This window comes from Dipteris shenzhenensis, chromosome 21, assembly GCF_047967505.1.
Source record: "Dipteris shenzhenensis isolate YYH24624 ecotype China chromosome 21, Dip_SZ_1.0, whole genome shotgun sequence".
NCBI classification, from domain to species: domain Eukaryota; kingdom Viridiplantae; phylum Streptophyta; class Polypodiopsida; order Gleicheniales; family Dipteridaceae; genus Dipteris; species Dipteris shenzhenensis.
Genome location: NC_141616.1, coordinates 48,580,851 through 48,600,668, shown reverse-complemented (window position 1 = coordinate 48,600,668; position 19,818 = coordinate 48,580,851). Strand labels below are relative to the sequence as shown.

Here is a 19,818-nt window from a genome sequence, read left to right as displayed (position 1 = left end):
ATTTATAAAATAGCAACTAGTGTAGTTTCTATGTGTAGATTAATGAAGGGGTGTCTAAATACATGCAAGAGGAGGTTAATCAATTACATGAAAAAGGGGACTAATTAATTACATGAGAAAATGTAAAAATGCAGTGCACTCTCAAAATAGTCAAGACACAAGTGACAACTTGTACTAGGTCATTTCGCCCAATGCATTGGCGTTCCGCCCGTTTTCGGCAAAACATTTCGTCTAGAAAGTTTCTAAGCGTTTCGTCTGCTAAAAACACGCTTTTGGTTACACAGATCGGAGGTCTGGAATATGATTGGAGAGAAATGCATACTCATGACCTTGTGAAACACATTTATTCCAAATTTCTTACTTCTTATCAAACTCGCTGATGTGATGAGATGACTTAACGTAACTGTGGCATGCTGTTTCTAGTTGTCTGGTTACAGGCAACCATAATGTTTCATCATGGTCCTCTGCTTCGAATAAGGCTTGTTCAAAAACTTTAACTCATTTCTGAGTAGAGGGCCTACAAAGAGTTTCCTCAAATGGAACAATAAGATAATCTAAAATTACTCTGCATGAGCACTTTGAATGCTAACATTCTATCTGATGGGGTCATAGTTAACTCAAATCTTATATTGTAAACTGCATTTAGAATTTCAAACAGCAATGTGGTACTAAGAGTGTATAGTTTTCAGAACATGCATCTTACCGAAGCCAGCCTTCTCAAAATTTGCATGTTTTCCATCATGTACTTAACACAATAATCTTAACGTAGCTACATATCCTTTCACACTCAATGAGAGTGAAGTTTCCCTTGCATTTCTTTAAAGAAGTAAGCTTTATTCTGATCTATTCAGATATTACCTTTGATTCACATCTGATATCAGTACATAAATTATATACAATTTAAAGTCTAAGAGTTATCGTAAAGAAGACGACAAAGAGACTGATAAAATTCACAACCGCCCCCTCTCATGAATAAATATACATTACTAAAGCTGTGTTTGTTTCAACAGCCATGCAATACATCTGGCTAGCACCTTACAAACTAGCCTCGCGCTCACAAGGTCCTTGTGCAAGGCACAATTCTATGTGCTTCATCATAGCTTGTCGAGCTTTGTAAACTGCATCAGGACGTGTGCACCTGCTTGCATCCCCTGGGCAATTCAACATCAATTTATAAGAGGCTATAGTAACTCCTTGAACCATAGAAACAATTTTAAAACCTCATGGAATGAGATTTTTAATACAGAAATTATGGTTGTGCTAACTATAATTATGATAGGAGTCTATGTTGGAGCTATTTTGACACACATGTGACCAACCTCATAACTTGGAAGAACATGCAAATCCATCTGTAGACAAAATCGGGACACGACTTGTTCATTTGATTCAGGCAATACGTTGGCAAGAATAAATTCAGCAAAGAATTTTGTCTAGAAACCATTGAGCATCATAGACACGAGTAACCACACTTTATTCACAGTACCATTCTGCGCTGCTACTGTAAGTTTTGGATTTTCTATGTGAAGCAAAAGACTTAACCAACTGTGCACATCTCTACATAACCTCAAAGGATCACCCTTTCCAGCTTAGATATATATGGACAGACAAAGGATAGAGCAGCTTGGATACAACCACAGCCCCACCGTGCCCCCCCCCCCCCACACACACACACATTTTATTTTTGGTGAAGGCCCGAATATCGAACCCAAGTGAAGAAAAGATGAAACTCAGGACTCGGTCGATAAATGCCAAAGATCCAAAAGAGCTTGCCAAAGGAAGCAGTAGTAGAAACAGAAAATCATGAGTGATTGGGAATCGTAATTCCATGAGAGTCTACTTTGTGTGAGCCATGCATGTAGGCCAAGGTTGACTGGGGGGAGTGTGGCCTTTACTCTGAGACATCTGGATTGTTATACACAGGTAATGAGTCTGTTTCTTGTATTTCTGCTTTGCATCCTGAGCATCTGGACTCTGAATACAGAAGAAGCTCCCTGCAACACTTCTTATTGAAGCAGCAAAGGTGATTACAGGAGCAAAACGTTCTACACAGCACTTAGTACCTATGAAAGCTGTTAGTAGACAAATCAATGGCCAAATCAGATTTTCAGAATAGGTCAAGTCGCCTGTTTCAGAGCCTCCCCATCCTTATCAAATCTCTTCAGCTCCGGAAAGAAGATTCTCAGTCGGCGAATGAGCATTTTTGTTGAGGGTTTGATCTATTGGTGGAAAGTTGATTAGATAATAACGGTGGATAGGAATGGAAGATGTTGCATTCATCTCTTAAGTAGCAGGAACCCGTTGTCATGTAGATCTTGTTAGAGCCAGAAGCTGATATGACTGACAAACAGTGGAGGAGGAATTGCTCTGCAGTATGCCATAAAAAATGCTTGGGATAAAAATATAGCTGATAATTTGACTGAATATCATGCAAATGAAGATAAGTAATGAAACATATGAAGCATATTAGTATTGCCAAAAGAGTTTGCCAACTTCTCCCTCTTCTTATTCTGCTTTATCATTCCTCATCTGTATGATGTGTACTCCCATGTCTTGATGATTACATTACCGCTTTGCCTTTGAGTAATATCAACTTGCCCTTTTCCATTGCAATGAATATCATAAACAAAATTTCTACACATCCATAATTCTGCACCAGGATAACAAGTTTTTGTATGTACTTTCATGCTGTAATTAGCACATGAACTAATGAAATATATTGCTAAATTCTCCCCCATTGCTACACAAAATGAATAGGTTGGAGAGGCATGTTTCTAAAACATGTATGTATATGAAACTTTTGCAATCACTTGTTCATTAAAGTCGTATTGAAACAGATGAGATGGCTGCTATAACACAATGGAGCTGCATAATGCAGCGAAGGAAAACATGGCTTGTGGAAGCAGCCAAAGCAAAAGAACAGTCGGGTGCAGTCAATGGGTGGATAAACAATCTTGGAAGAATGTATGAGTTTCTTTCGGATCAATGATCTTGATTCTCCAATGAACATTGAACATTCAGCTTCCAGTATTTGGTTCTTTGAATTATGGGGAAAGTTCAATATTCTCCATATTAATCTGCAAAAACTAGCACTATTGCATTCTCTCTCAGCCCAGGTGCTGCAGAGAGAATTTGAAGCATGTGTGTAGACATCCATAAGAAGCAACAAAGCAGATACCTCATTGGTGAATGTCCTTTAGCACTTCATCGTCACTTCAAGTCATTATTGAAATTGATAACAATAGTGATCTTTCATGACATAGATTGAGCACCACTCAGATCAACAAGCTGGTGTAGAACATACAACCTGCATCTTCTGGAGAGTCGTTATATCTCAGATGCATCTGGCTTCATTGATTGGAAACCAAGGCAAGTCAATCTGAATGACATGAAGAAAGTGATAGCAATTGACATGTCTGATAACCAATGACGCACTATAAAGGATGATGTATATGACTTCTTGAAGGATGCGCTATTAAGGACACGGCGCACAACACGACTGCAGGTGAGAGCTTGTGCATCCGCACCGTCCCCCCGAGCTCCTACTGCAGAGTTTGAGAGAAGCAGCTTGCAGTTGCCCCAAACTAGAGGATGGTCACTCAAAGGAGGAGCTTAATGCTGCCCAAAAGGATGATGTTGCCCAAAATGAGGATTCGGGTAGGTGAAGAGAGCAACTATACAATGGTTCATTGCTGATCCAGAGTCCCCTGACCCTGATGATGGCAGCTCGGTGAGGGAGAAGCCACAGAGATTGACTCAAGTCTTGAGTTTTGATTGATGACTCTCTTCAGTCTTAATTCTTAAGTGTTCACTCCTGACATTTTGTTCAGGACTCCATTTTGGTCACCACTGGTGTCTATTGTCATGATTGCATTATGATTGTTTCTTGCCTATAAGTTATGAGCGTATGAAGCTTCTTAAACTTCAAATTGAAGACATGCTCTATGATCCATTTGGTCTTGACTACGTTATTTTGTATGATTCCCATTGAGCCTTTGACATTTGAGATCTATATATAATCTATTTTATTTTGAGCTCGAAGTTTAAAGTTTAAAGCTTGTAAGCAATTTTGAAATGTGTGTGTGTGTGTGTGTGAGAAAGAAAGAAAGAAAGAAAGATGTATTTAAGTTTGCAGGAGGTCTCGCGGGCCTATGGACAAAGTGCGCAAAAAAAGTAGACTCCATAGTGGGTTGGAGCAAAGGGTGTGCTAGGGCCCTTGCTGAGTAGCAAAATCATAAACAGTCAAACACAAGCTGAATCAAGTCACACACACACACACACACACACACACACACACACACACACACACATACACACACAGAGAAAAGAAAGAAAGAAAGAAATATTAATGTCCGTAGAAAGCCTCACGAGCTTATGGGACAAAATCACCTAAGATTTCTTTCTTTGAATTGAAGATGGCTAATGGCACTCCCTTGGCTGCCCATGTCAATCGCATGCGGAGTCTCATGACTCAACTTGCTTCTATCAACTCTCCAATCACTACGGATGATGCAATGGCAGTATTGCTCAAAAGTATGCCTGAAGATTATGATCATGTTGTCACCACATTGAAAAATCTTCCTAATCCTACTCTTGAAGGTCTTATTACTGCCCTTCAAGAAGAAGAAAGGCACAAGGAACTCCAGAGAGGCAATGACACAGCCTATGCCATAAAAACTCAAATGGGCAAGTTTCCACCTTGCAAACATTGTGGGAAGACCAATCACCTCTCAAAAGATTGCTTCAAGATCAATCCTTGTAAATATTGTGGCAAAAACAATCACCATGAAAAGTTTTGTGAGGCCAAAAAGGAGCAACTATGCATATTATCTTCTCATCTTCTGTGAAATCTACATCCTCACTAGAGCAGCCAAAGCAATCCTTGGGCTGTCCCCCAACGCGTAATATTTCTTTGTTATTTACTACTGCTTCCTGCTCTCTAACTTCTCTTTGACCATAGAAACAAGTGTTGGTGTTGGCGGAGAAGTGCTGCATTTTTCAATGACCTCTGCAATGATCTCTTGCTTGTCCTTACTCTCCATCTCCTTCACCTTTCTTCCAAGAGCTGCAACCATAAGTCTGAGCTCTCTAACTTTTTGCTGTAGGTAGTAAATTTGTTCCTATGGATCTGATCTAATATTTTTTTTTGAATGTCAACGCATAGGTGCTAGGTGTGGCTGCAACGGAGGAGTACGAAGGCTTACTGGTCGGGGTAGAGGCAAACAACTTAGTCTTGGAAAACTCCATATTGGCTTGCATAAGTCTGAGAAACCCCCTTGTTGAAGCTAACCCCTAAGCCGGGCTAGGGGTTCAGTCCAACCTAGGGGTGTAGGAAAGAGGGCGACGCTGCTGGCGATGCCTTAGTCAAAAGGCAATACGGGCTGTACGGGGTACGGGGCCCTGACGGCGGTACGGCAAAGGCAAGCTGCTGACGGTGCTGACGACTGTTGTACAGGCCTATACAGAGGCACGGAAGTACGGCCAACAGGAGAGGTACAGGCTTGTACGGGAGAGGTATGGCCGACGAGAGATATGACCGACGGGAGAGGTACGGCTGTACAGGAGAGAGAGATTATTAAAAGTCTTAGAAAGACCGAAGAGTCTATGAGCCTGAAAAAAAAAAAAGATACGGTGGGCTGAATGGGTGGAGCCTCTAAGTGGGCATCTACACCCAAGATAATATGATATGATATTATTGTCGTCCGTTGGGGATGACAGTAGGATCTATATGACGTCCATGAAAAAATTGCATGTTGCAACTCTAAAAATAGCTATCAACAACAATAATTCAAGTGCTTATGTCCCTGAGCATGTGTCACGGGGGCGTGAAATTCTAAGTACTTTAATGTACTACAAGACCGTGACAACTTTGGTTTTAAAAGTCCAAGCGTGGGCTTAATAATGTGTAATTAAACGCGGCATGGTGCCTAGCACATAAGCGTAATTAATCCCTAGGCCCAAAGGCATTCCAAGGAATTAAAAGAGTGGTTGTTGGGAAATGATGACGTGGCATTTTTAATGGGCCCCCTAAAGGGCCATGTACTTTCAGTGGCCCCCCTAGAGTTCCAGGTGGCTCTAGTGCCTTCTACATGCTCCTTTGCCATTCTTGGACCTTCCTGGGCCTTCTAAACTTCACATGTGTGGTTTTCTCTCTCATCTTCTTCCTTTGTTGAGATTTTGGACTGGTTTTTCGGCCTCCTCCAGCTGAATTCCGTTTTTCTTCATAACTCCTCACCCGTTTGGATTCCTCGACTTCCGTTTGGCCCGATGGCTTCCCCTCTGCCTCCCCTTCGTAGTGATATGCTTTTCCCTCCGTGCGTTTGGTAGAACGGGCAGAGCTGAGCACTTCTTTTGCTGGACGAATTTGCAAAAGTGGCTTTTTCTGGACCTTTTTGCTTCTACCGCCTCCTGGGCCTCTCCTCTTGCAAAGCTACAGCTTTCTGTTGAATTTCGAGTGGTTCGACGCGCTGGTTGACTGGTTTTTCTCAGTTTTGGAGGACTTTCCGGCGATGAAACTTCTCCAAAACCTTCTCAATGCATTCCTCTCTGAAGCACGCTTCTTTTGAGCCCAAGAACTCCCACTTCTTCGCGACAGAAGTGCTTCTTTTCGCATTTTTCAGTGGAATTCTTGCTGGTCGGCTCTTGTAAATGCTCTTTCTTCGTGCCTTTGCACTCCTCTTTGGCTGAGAATGCAATTGGGCATTGGCTACTATGTCCTCTTGGCGATTGAGGACTTGGTTCGAGTCTTCAGGGCTTGGTGAGTTGTGATTTTGCTACTGCAATTTCTTTTTGCCATAAGCTATTGGTTGGCCTCGTGTGCCGCCTCTTTCTTGGCTCACAGGTGCTCAGGCAGTGCTACATGAGTCATTCCTTGGTTGGGTACTTTGCTGATTTTATTTTGGAGCTTTGAAAAACTTTGTGAATGCCATCTGGAAACCACTCAAAGAGAGTGCAGCTGGGGTGCAGTGTGATTGCATCTGGACAGCCAATGGAATTGCACTCGGAAAAGAGAATGCCTTTGGGTTGAGCCTACGGGTTAAGTGCACTTATGTGATGGTGTTATATGCTTGAAAGCCTTGCGAAGGCTTAGTGAATTGGGGCTGCGTGCTCAGTTGCACGGAAGGTCTCCCAGATGCAACTTGTAATCATTTCACTGTGAAATATAAAGAAATACCGAAAGGGGCGCCACGGTGTTTGGGGCCAATCGGGTGCACTTGTCTATGTCTGTTGAGTAGGGGCATTCTAGCCTCCATCCCTTTTTCAGTGGTTTTGTTTGTGGACAAATGGGTAAATGCCAAATGGTGATCATGCAATGGTTAATGGTTGTGATATATGCTTTGTGAGCTGTAAATAAGTGCTGAAGTGATTAAAGGTTTAGTTCCACTGCCCTCTGAGTGGTTAGAGGCCGGTTTCATTGGTTCCATTGCCGGGATACCACACACTCTTTCTCAAGAGGTGGGCCTCGGTAGTTTGGTGGAAGGATATCTTTGCTGCACTTTTTGACAGCTGAATATTACAACCATAAACATGGTGAGTACCCATGAGCAAGAGAGCTCCACAACTCCTCAAAGGAGAAGGCAGGAAAGCCTTAATGATCCAGCTAGTGTACAGCTGCAGGAAGCACAACAAATGCCTTTTGAGCAGGCCACACATGAAGCTACAACTGAGCTCAACGGTGATACTAGTTCTAGCAGTGAGTCAGATGATGCTACTATGTTGAATGCACAGCTTGCAAGTGCAGTGACTGCTTTGACTCAGTTGGCTCAAAATTTGGCTCAGATTGTGCAAACAAATGCCAAGAAGAAGAAGAAATCAAGAAATCACAAGCACGGAAAGAGTGAGTACACACATGCATCAGCTTCTCATGGCGGACCGCACACTCATGCATCAGTTTCCCATGAGGGACAGCCATCTAAAATGACTCAGAAAGTGACTTCCAAGAGAAAGGAATCGTCCAAAAGAGTACTTGAGAAAGAGGTACAAAAAGTACATCCATTGCAACAGTATGAGCAGCCAGCATAAGGCCTTGGTTTGGGTATTTCTACTCCTCAAAATAATAATGTGCAGTCCATAAATGTGGCTCAACCACCTCAGCCATATTTGAGGCAGCAACCTGAATATTTTGGTACAGATTCTATCTTTGATGCTATGTTGATTTCACCGCCAATTGGGCATAGAAAGCAAGCCATGTATGACAATGGGGAATGCAGCCAGGCATGCAAGCCACAGCATATGCTCCCATGCCTAATGTTCAGCCAAGCATGGCTCTCCCTAGTGAAGGGAATGCTGCAAATATACAGCCATCTTTGGGACAGCCAATATCAAATGTATATAAAGAATTTAAGGATGGTGGTTCTCATGTCAAGTTTGATACATATAATGGAGTACAGGACAGGTACAAAGCCCTCACATTTCTTCAATAGTTTGATGCTGCATTTCTTGGGGGTTTGTTTACAGAAGCATCCAAGATGAGGAAGGTTGCCACATTTTTGAAAGGCAATGCACTTAAGTGGTACACCAACCTTATGCTTCATGGAGATGCACCTACTACTTGGCTGGAATTTAAGCAAGTGTTCTCTTCTACTTGGCTTACTCCAACTTTTGAAGTTGAAGTACTTTCACACTGGCATGACTTGTCATACAAACTTTGTAAGAATCTTGATGATTACACCCAGAGGTTTTGCTGCCATTGAGCTCTTACAGGCATGTTTCTTTGAAAGAGCAAATAGAGAGGTACTGTTGTGGATTGCCTAGTGAGCTACGTGATTATTGCATCAAAACCAAGGTGGGTTCTATGACTCAATTAATTGAGAATGCAAGGACAGCATATGCATGGATGCAGGAGAAGAATTTGGGCTTTATGGACAGCAAGAAAGAAGACAACAAACGGGCTGCCAAACACCAGGATAAGGACATCAAATCTGAAAATAAAAATTATGGCAAACGACCGTTTCAAAAGGGAGGAAAAGCCCAATTCAAAGCTGGTCAAAGGCGTGGACAGCCTAATAAACAGCCCCGTACCAAGTTATCTGATGGAGAGAAAAAGTCACTAATGGAGCAAAACAAATGTTTTATATGCAAAGGAGAGGGACACCGTTCTTATGATTGCCCATTCAAGAAAAGAGACAGGTCAGATGATGATAAGTATGGTGATAAACAGGCTGATCGGAAGGGCAAAAAGCCTAAACCTTCTGCAGGACTTCTTCCACATGTGATTGGGAGTTTGCCACATGCACGCGATGAAGAGGAAATGAAAAAGACTGAGATGTGCAGAGCATGGGGAAAAATCAGAAATCACAATTGTTTGTTTTTCTTTGATTCTGGGGCAAAGGCAAATTTCATAACTCCTGATATGGCAGGAAGGCTTGGCATCGAGCCTGAGGAAATGGGGCCATCCGGCATGTGTGATATGGCCAACCCTGAACTCAACACACCTGTCACTCCTATCATTGGCAAGTTGAGGATGCATATCCAGGGATATCAGGATACAGAGGACTTCTACATTATGCCTTTGCCAGAGTGTGATGCTTTGCTTGGGATGCCTTGGATGTACAGGGTGGGGGCTGATGTGCAGATGAGAAACAAGAAGATTTCTTCAACTCATAGAGGCAAAAATCATGTACTTGATGTAAAGTTGAAAGGGGAGTCCATCCCTATAGTTTCAGCTTCTTGTATTTCCAATGTAAGCCACACTTATAGAAAAGTCTTCGAGACTTGTATCTTCTTCTTGCTGATCTTTCTCTTCATCGCTATCCAATTTTTCGCCAGGTTTTAAATAGCCTGCACTTGAGCGATCTCCACGTGGAGTAGGAGTTATTTTTGCTCTCTTTCTAGGAATAGCTATAGCACTTGAGTCTACTCCACGATCACTCCTTCTTGTTCCTGTAGTTGCAGCAGTCGATGGCGTAGGTACAGTTGGAGATACTGTAGTTACACTTGTTGGAGTTATCGGAGTTACCGCCACAGATATTGACGGTACTTGAATAGATGGCATAATTAATGCCCCTGAAGGTTCAACACCACCACTTGGAAATGCATCCCACATTTTCTTCAATGCTTCTAAGGCATTAAGTAATTCTTGGGATCCCTCAATTGAATCTGGTAACGGTTTCAAGAAGTGCTTCGGAGTAACTCGTAACTTGAAAAGCGTCATATTTCAGCGTACTTGATTTTTGTCAAAGAGGACAGCCAACCAGTTCAAGAAGGCTCTACTCTTTCTGCTTTAGATAGAGAAAGGGCTGCTTTTATTTCAGATTTTCAGGATTGTTTCTCAGATGCACTTCCTCAAGAATTACCTCCCAAGAGGCCCGAGGATCATCAAATTGATATAATTTCAGGAACCTCACCGCCTAATATACCTCCCTATCGTGTCAGTAAGGCACAACAGGAAGAGATAATGTCACAAGTGAAGGAACTCTTGGAAAAGGAATTAATACAGCCAAGTAATTCTCCTTACTGTTCCCCTGTGTTGCTTGTGCAAAAGAAGGATGGCAGTTGGAGAATGTGTATTGATTATAGGGCTTTGAATAAAGTCACAATTAAGAACTGTTTTCCAATTCCACGCATTGATGATATATTGGATCGGTTGGAAGGTTCCTCAATGTTCAGTCGTATTGACCTTAAAAGTGGATACCATCAGATAAGGATACGGCCTGAAGATGTCTACAAGACTGCCTTCCGCACTTCATTTGGCTTATATGAGTTCCTTGTGATGCCTTTTGGTTTGACTAATGCACCTGCCACTTTCAATAGAATGATGGAAAGAATTTTTAGAGCACACAGAAAGTTTGTGGACACTTTCTTCGATGACATCATTGTGTTCTCTAAAAATGAGCAGGAGCACAGGAAACACCTCACTATTGTGTTTCAAGAGTTGAAAAGACACAAGCTATTAATAAACACCAAGAAAAGTGAGTTCTTTATGCATGAGATTCATTTTCTCGGTCATATAGTGTCAAAGGATGGAGTCAAGATGGATCCTGCAAAAGTTGAGGCCATAAGGAGTTGGCCAATTTTGAAAAATCTGCATGAAGTCAAAAGCTTTCTTGGGTTGTGTTCATACTATCGGAGGTTTATAAAGTACTCTGCAGAAATGCTTCTCCCTTGCATGCTTTACAAAAGAAAGCTGTACCGTTTTGGTGGGGACCAAAGGAAAATGTAGCTTTTGAAGAGCTGAAGCAAAAATTGTGTTCTGAACCCGTTATTATCTTGCCAGATCTTGCAAAACCCTTTGTTGTAACTTGTGATGCATGTGGAAACAGCATAGGAGGCACTTTGATGCAGGATGGCAGAGTGGTTGCATATGAGAGTAGAGTTCTCAAAGATGCTGAATTGTACTTGCAGACATACGAGAAGGAAATGTTAGCAGTGATACATGCTTTGACCACATGGAAACATTACCTTCTTGGAGCTGATTTTTATGTGCAGACAGATCATCAGTCACTTAGATATTTTCTCACGCAGAGAAAATTATCTGAAAAGCACATGAGATGGGCTAACTTCCTCTCAATGTTTCATTTTCAAATTGTACATGTGCCGGGTAACAAAAATGTCGTGGCTGATGCACTTTCCAGGAAACCACAGCCTGAAGCAGTCTCCAAGAAACCCAGTGTTTCAGCAGTGAGCATTGCTTATAACAATGTGTTAGATGTGATGAAAGATCAGTATGTTAATGATGCTGATTTTTCAACTATTTATGAACAGCTTTCTGATGGTCAAAGGCATGATCACTATATGTTCAAAGAGGGTTTCATTTTGATGCATGGACGACTGTGTGTCACTGATCAGATGCGACAAAAAGTCATAATGGAAAGTCATGCTCCTCCATATGCAGGACATAGGGGAATTACAGCAACAATTACAGCAGTGGAGCAATACTTTTATTGGCCATCTTTGAGGAAAGATGTGGAAGAATATGTGAGAACATGCATGGTTTGTCAGAAAGTAAAGTTTGACAGGCAGAAGGCACCTGGGTTGTTACACCCTTTGCCAATTCCGGATAGACCATGGCAAAGCATAGCTATGGATTTTGTGTTTGATCTTCCACGTACTCCTACTGGACATGATGGATTGTGGACAATAATTTGCAAGTTTAGCAAACAAGCCCACTTTGTGCCAGTAAGAAAGAAAATTACAGCAGATCAAATGGCCAAATTGTTTTTGCAGTATGTCTTCAAGTATCATGGGATGCCTGAATCCATAATCAGTGATAGAGATCCGAGGATGACCAGCCTCTTTTGGAGAGGACTGTTTGAAAATATGGGCACTACGCTGAATTTTTCGTCATCTTTTCACCCTCAGTCTGATGGACAATCGGAGCAGGAAAACTCTACCATCTTGGATATGTTTAAATCCTATGTCTCAGACCACAAAAGCAAATGGGAGCATTATTTGCCTTTGCTGGAATATGCTTACAATAATACGGTGCACACATCCACAGGTAAAGCACCTTTTGAAATAGTGGAAGGTGCCAGGAAGATACCTCCCATTTTGCATACAAAAGAGAAAATCTTCGAAGCTGATCGTTTTGTGGAAAGCCTTGAAGAGGCTTACAAGAAGATCAAATATGCCTTGCAAAGAAGTCAAGACAAGCAGAAAAGAGCAGCAGATAAGCACCGCAGGGAATTGGTATTCACAGAAGGTGATTGGGTTTTGCTGCATTTTCAGAAGGCAAGGCTGAAAAATAAGAAAGGCAAGGAAAGGTTGTACACAAAGCTGAACATGCATTACTATGGTCCTTTCCAGGTTTCTGAAAAGATAAACGAGGTAGCTTACAGGCTGAAGTTGCCTCCGCATTGGAAGATACATAATGCCTTTCATGTGAGTTTATTGAAGCAATATCATGGAGATATTCCCGAGGATGTACCTGATGAGGTGCAGCCTGAAGTGGAAGAACAGGATGAACTTCTGGTCCCAGAGCAGATTCTGGCACACAGAGATAGAAAGCTCAAGGGTAAAGTTATCCGTCGCTACTTGGTAAAATTTCAAAATTACCCATCACTTGATGCGAAATGGATGGAGGAAGGTGAACTGGCAGATTCACCTGGGATATTGCAGCTTTACCTTGATGCTTTCCAATTAGAGCCGACTGCGGTCCGGGCTCCTACAGGTAGTTCAGCAGAGCGAGCGTCTGGAGCATTACCTGATGTTCGAGAGGGGGGTAGCACCTCCACTCCCTCAGTACAGACGGGCTCACTGTGATTTCATGAGGTCGCTTGATGACACTGTATGTTTCATCCGAGATACTGAGCTGACAGTATTTCTGCTGTGAGACTTCATGATATTGATGCATCTTTGAGCAGTATATATGGATGGATGCATGCCTCTCCTAGCCATATTTTCACTGTCTCTGTATACTATAGCTGCGGCTTTCTTGTATACTCTTTTATGCTATATTTCATGCTCACTCCTGTGTTTTGGGGCAGCAAACTACTGTGGTTTGCTGTTTCAAGAGAGGGGTATGTCACGGGGGCGTGAAATTCTAAGTACTTTAATGTACTACAAGACCGTGACAACTTTGGTTTTAAAAGTCCAAGCGTGGGCTTAATAATGTGTAATTAAACGCGGCATGGTGCCTAGCACATAAGCGTAATTAATCCCTAGGCCCAAAGGCATTCCAAGGAATTAAAAGAGTGGTTGTTGGGAAATGATGACGTGGCATTTTTAATGGGCCCCCTAGAGGGCCATGTACTTTCAGTGGCCCCCCTAGAGTTCCAGGTGGCTCTAGTGCCTTCTACATGCTCCTTTGCCATTCCTGGACCTTCCTGGGCCTTCTAAACTTCACATGTGTGGTTTTCTCTCTCATCTTCTTCCTTTGTTGAGATTTTGGACTGGTTTTTCGGCCTCCTCCAGCTGAATTCTGTTTTTCTTCATAACTCCTCACCCGTTTGGATTCCTCGACTTCCGTTTGGCCCGATGGCTTCCCCTCTGCCTCCCCTTCGTAGTGATATGCTTTTCCCTCCGTGCGTTTGGCAGAACGGGCAGAGCTGAGCACTTCTTTTGCTGGGCGAATTTGCAAAAGTGGCTTTTTCTGGACCTTTTTTCTTCTACCGCCTCCTGGGCCTCTCCTCTTGCAAAGCTACAGCTTTCTGTTGAATTTCGAGTGGTTCGACGCGCTGGTTGACTGGTTTTTCTCAGTTTTGGAGGACTTTCCGGCGATGAAACTTCTCCAAAACCTTCTCAATGCATTCCTCTCTGAAGCACGCTTCTTTTGAGCCCAAGAACTCCCACTTCTTCGCGACAGAAGTGCTTCTTTTCGCATTTTTCAATGGAATTCTTGCTGGTCGGCTCTTGTAAATGCTCTTTCTTCGTGCCTTTGCACTCCTCTTTGGCTGAGAATGCAATTGGGCATTGGCTACTATGTCCTCTTGGCGATTGAGGACTTGGTTCGAGTCTTCAGGGCTTGGTGAGTTGTGATTTTGCTACTGTAATTTCTTTTTGCCATAAGCTATTGGTTGGCCTCGTGTGCCGCCTCTTTCTTGGCTCAAAGGTGCTCAGGCAGTGCTACATGAGTCATTCCTTGGTTGGGTACTTTGCTGATTTTATTTTGGAGCTTTGAAAAGCTTTGTGAATGCCATCTGGAAACCACTCAAAGAGAGTGCAGCTGGGGTGCAGTGTGATTGCATCTGGACAGCCAATGGAATTGCACTCGGAAAAGAGAATGCCTTTGGGTTGAGCCTACGGGTTAAGTGCACTTATGTGATGGTGTTATATGCTTGAAAGCCTTGCGAAGGCTTAGTGAATTGGGGCTGCGTGCTCAGTTGCACGGAAGGTCTCCCAGATGCAACTTGTAATCATTTCACTGTGAAATATAAAGAAATACCGAAAGGGGCGCCACGGTGTTTGGGGCCAATCGGGTGCACTTGTCTATGTCTGTTGAGCAGGGGCATTCTAGCCTCCATCCCTTTTTCAGTGGTTTTGTTTGTGGACAAATGGGTAAATGCCAAATGGCGATCATGCAATGGTTAATGGTTGTGATATATGCTTTGTGAGCTGTAAATAAGTGCTGAAGTGATTAAAGGTTTAGTTCCACTGCCCTCTGAGTGATTAGAGGCCGGTTTCAGCATGTGTGCCCAGTCCATGCTACTTTGCCTGCTCAGATGCCCAATAAGGATGCTTCTGCCTCTACTGGAAATAAAAATAAAGGTAATAGACAATTTGTTGTGAATCAGGATAAAGGCAAAGCCCCAGTTGTTGCAAATGGGAGTGCTTCTTCCCCTTCGCTTCCTATTATTCAACCCTCTACAAAAGGACCAAAAACTCCAATTGATGGATGGCAAAGTCCAAGAAAAGTTATTTCTGTTCGACGACCTTCACCCCCTCGCACTTGGAATGGTGCATCTTCTAGTGGAAACTCTCCAAAGGTCGACTCAGGAATTGGAATCACATGCTTTGCAGTGACAGCTAGCAGAACCCTCTTCCCTGAAGAAGAGGTTGCTGCATTGCTGTCTACTCCTCAGGCGGATGTTTCTTCTCAGGGAAGAGGCCTTGACCCTGAGGTAGAAATGCAGAATTGACATCCTGAAGGTTGCTGCTGTACATAGCTGTTGTTTTCCTATAAATATCTGTAAATATGACTGCTCATATCAAATGCTTTACACTAAATGTTCAAGGGATGTGTGACAGTAGGAAATGGAAATCTGTGTGGCTGTATATCAATCGATTTCAGCCTGATATAGTGGCATTACAAGAACACAATCAACATGCCTATGCAAGAAAGACAGGTCATTACTGTGGCTATGATATCTTCTATGTTGGGGAGCACTCTTTCTCAAGTGTAGTCATTCTGATTAAGCATGAGCTTCAGCCATTTATTGCTTTAAATGACAATCAAGGCAGATGGATTATTCTTCAATGCATCATTCAAGGCGAGGTGTTTGAATTTGCTTCCGTATATGCACCTCAATCTTCTTGGGATAGAAGTGCAACTTGGGATGCCACGTAACGATATCCATGGAGATATCATGCCTTTATATGTGGGGATTTCCATAATGCTCGGCAACAGGGTGACAATACATCAAGAAATACTCATATGTTAACCTCTGAAAGGCATGCATGGTCTCAATTACTAATTCATCTTGATTTGGTTGATCTTTGGAAGGAATTGCAGCCTTTGTCACCTGGATACACTTTCCAACATAATGCCCTTTCTTCTTATCAGGCACGTCTGGATCGCTGGTATAGTGTAGCTCCGCAACAAAATGATGATTTTACATGCAAAATGTGGGTTGACTATGCCTTTGTACATTCAGATCATGCACCGTTATGGTTGAGGTTATCTTTTCATGATATGCCAAATGATAGACTGCCTCAAAGGCGACATCTGATTGTGAACAATAGATATTTGCAGCATGTTGCTTTCAAGGCAATGGTTACTGAAGCATATCAATCTCTGTCTTCTTAGAGCCACTTTGATATTGATAATGCATGGGATTCTTTTGTTTCCAAAATGCAAGTTGTAATTAGAGGTTATGGCAAGTCTTACAAGAAGACTCTGAGGAAAACTGACTCTGAGGAAAACTGACTCTGAGGAAAACTGTTGCTTAGGCCAAATTGACTTGTCAAAACCTCACTGAACTCAGTCACCTTCGTCCTTTGTCCTTGCATGAGCAAACAACACTATGCCAAGCTAAACATTGTCTCCAAATCAATGGTCACATAAACTTGCTAAATGGGAGACCAGAGCAAGACAAAGAGCTTTCACAGATAAAGGCTGCTCTTCCAAACAATTTTTTAAAAGCTTGCATCAGAAGAGATTAAAAACAAACATTTGCAAGGTGCTTATGCCTGATGGTTCATGGACTACATCACGGTCACAGCTTGCTTCTGTCTATGTACATCATTTCTCTCAGCAGTTTGGTTATGCAGATCCTCCCTCAGAGCAGGTTTTGTCTGCAAGAAATTTACTTTTACAGCACGTTTCTCCTATTATCTCCACTACTCAAGCTTTGGAATTGGAGGAACCTTTTACTGAAAGGGAATTGTCAAATGCAATCAAATCCTGTGGTAGATAGAAATCTCTAGGATGGGATGGTCTTACAATTGAATTTTTTTAAGAATATTGGCCTCTTTTGAAGCATACTTTGCTGCATATGGTGAATTCTGCTTGGCAAAATCAAAAAATGCCAGACACATGGAAGAGAGGTCTTGTTAAACTCCTTCCAAAAAAGCAAATTTGTGAATGTTTAGTTGATTGGAGACCTATCACGTTTATGCCAGTCATTTACAAATTTACTACCAAAATGATTGTTGATCGGATATAAGGCTATTTACATGATGGCTTGCATCCTGCGCAATATGGTTTTGTTTCTCGTAGGCATATCACAGACAACATTGTTAATTCCTATGTTGGAATAGAATATGCCAAATATATGCAGCAGAATGTTTTGCTATTGCAAGTTGATATTGCCAAAGCTTTTGATAGTGTTAAGTGGGACTTTCACAAACAATGCAGGCCTTAGGATTTGGCACAAAAATGCAGCAAGTTATCAATTGGCTATATCAAGATAGTAAAGCTGTCTGCATACTTTCAAGGGATATTTCTACAACCTCGACTCTTGGTTGTTCCGTTCGGCAAGGATGTCCCCTCAGTGCTTTACTATTTGCCATAGCCACTCATCCAATGCTTCAATATATGGACCACCTTTTGGACACTGGCATGTTGCACGGATTGGAAATTCCTGGCAGCCGTAGCATGATCACTCAAGCATATGCTGATGATTCTTTCTTTATACATATGGTTTAACTGCTGATCTTCATGTGAATTTTTAGAAATCCAAGCTATTGCTGTTGCATGCTAAAGACTGGCATAGTCTTTTGTGGCCTGGGGAAATTGTTCCAACTTCTCAATTGATTCGACATCTTGGCTATCCTCTAGGTTGGGGGCTCACTCGTTCTCAACAAACTAATTGGGTTCTCACAAAGTTGAGGGAAAAACTTGAATATTGGAAGCTTGCAACTTGGCCATTACATGTTCATTTGCGAATAACGCAATCCATTTTGATAGCATACATACAATTCTATCTGCCCCTCATCATGTTTACTAAGGCAGATTTGGTTTCCTTTATGTCTGCCATCATGGAGATTTTCTGGTGTTCAAAAAATGGCAAGAAAAGTCTCAGATTACTCTCTATGCATCGTCTCTGTTCTCCAAAGATGCACGGGGGTTTGAACATACTCAATATTCAAATGCATATACTTGCTCACAGGGAAAAAATGATGTTGCAGTTTATGCAAGGGGATCAGCCTTGGGCTTTCATGATCCGCTCTCTTTTGTTGCATATTGATACTTCTGCTTTTGGGCATTGGCAGCCTACACAGTGGGATTTTCTATTTGGCTCTATTCAAGGCAAGATCAGAGGCTGCCCTTTTGTCTCTCGTTTGCTTCTTCATTGGAAGCATATTTTATCCCACTTGGAATGGAATGGCAGGGATTCTTTGTCGGGAAATTCCTTGAGGGCTGAGAATATTTATTGGTCCAAAGTATTCCACCCTCCTTTGGCTATACAAGAACCCAGGCGTTCTTATTTTATATCTTTCAAAGGTATTTCTTCTGTGGCGGATGTACTTCAGGATGATGGCACTCTTTTATCTTTTTCTGTGGTTGCTAGCAAGTATGGTTTGGGAGCTCATTATCGTCCCTTATGGCATAAAATTTCAGAAATGCTTCAGCCTTTCTTGCCGGTACCTCGTTTGGAACTTCAGGATAGGTTTGAGGATTGAGTCTCTTCTTCAGCCCGTCCTTTGAAGCTCTCACATATCACAATGCCTTCTCTGTATAAAGTGTTGTTACCTCCGCCTTGGGTTTCTGACAGAGCCAATTATGTTTGGCATATGAATTGCCCACTAAAGTGGTGGAAAAAGCGGCTGCGTCTCCTTTGGCATTATAAAGTCCCTCTTCGGCAACAGTTTTTCCTTTGGCGAGTCCTACTTGGCATTTTTCCATCTGGGGCAGTTACTCGCGCATAGACATATTGCCCCGGCTGTTTGCCACAGATGTCTACATTCTGTTGAATCTGTGCTTCACATTTTTTGGCACTATCCACATACTTGTGATTTCCTCACTCTCATTCGTCAGGGGCTTCGAGCGAGATTTCCTACTGTTACTTTTGGCAGGTTATTCTGGTTATTTGCGCTAGACAGGGTTTTGATTTATTTTTTGTTTGGGTGCGCTATTGGGCACTTTGGACTCTATGGATGGACATAAATCATAGAGTCTTTGGTGATCCTACTTTTCCAATCTTTCGTTTTTTTCAAGCGATCTCTGCGGCAATCGTTTTATGATTGCTTTCAGACTCATTTGATTGATCATGATGTATATATGGCTTATACTAAGATTTTCAGTTGAGTAGTAGTTACTCCGCTTTTGAAGTAACTATGAATGTAATTATTTCACAGCAATAAAATATTTCTTCTCACAAAAAAAAAAGTATGTGCTTAGTCCATGACTTCACTGCCATGTTGCCGATACCTCCTTGATGTAAGCTCCTATCCTCTTTAGTGGCTGGCCGAAGAGATGTGCAAATATATGTGTGGACAAATTATGTGTAATGTTGACGTGTAACCCATGCCAACTATTTGTACTGGCATTTTGAATCGTGCTGGTGTGGTTTCTCTTTGCTTTGACCTGTTTGTTGTTTGCAAGCACATACGAGATGTGGCTTTCCCTTTCTTCGACCTGTTTGCTGTTTCGCAGGTGCGTATGAGAAAAGAAGGGTATCGTAATTCTCACCCTTTCCCTAAATGCTTCTGAGACTAATCGTTGCCAAAAACTTTAATGAATAACAAATGGTATTGCAAGGCAACTCCATACAACGTGACACA

The 19,818-nt window shown here is 42.2% G+C and overlaps 1 protein-coding gene across 1 annotated transcript in view; it reads right to left on the bottom strand.

Moving 5' to 3' along the window:
• Positions 1-768: 768 nt before the first annotated feature.
• LOC147888980 (putative serine protease EDA2) overlaps positions 769-19,818 on the bottom strand; it is a 144,682-nt gene continuing 125,632 nt past the window's right edge. The window contains exon 14 of the mRNA XM_087392576.1: positions 769-1,151. Within this exon, the coding sequence (XP_087248702.1) occupies positions 1,036-1,151 (116 nt within the window). The 3' untranslated portion in view covers positions 769-1,035. The remainder of the gene's footprint in view (positions 1,152-19,818) is intronic.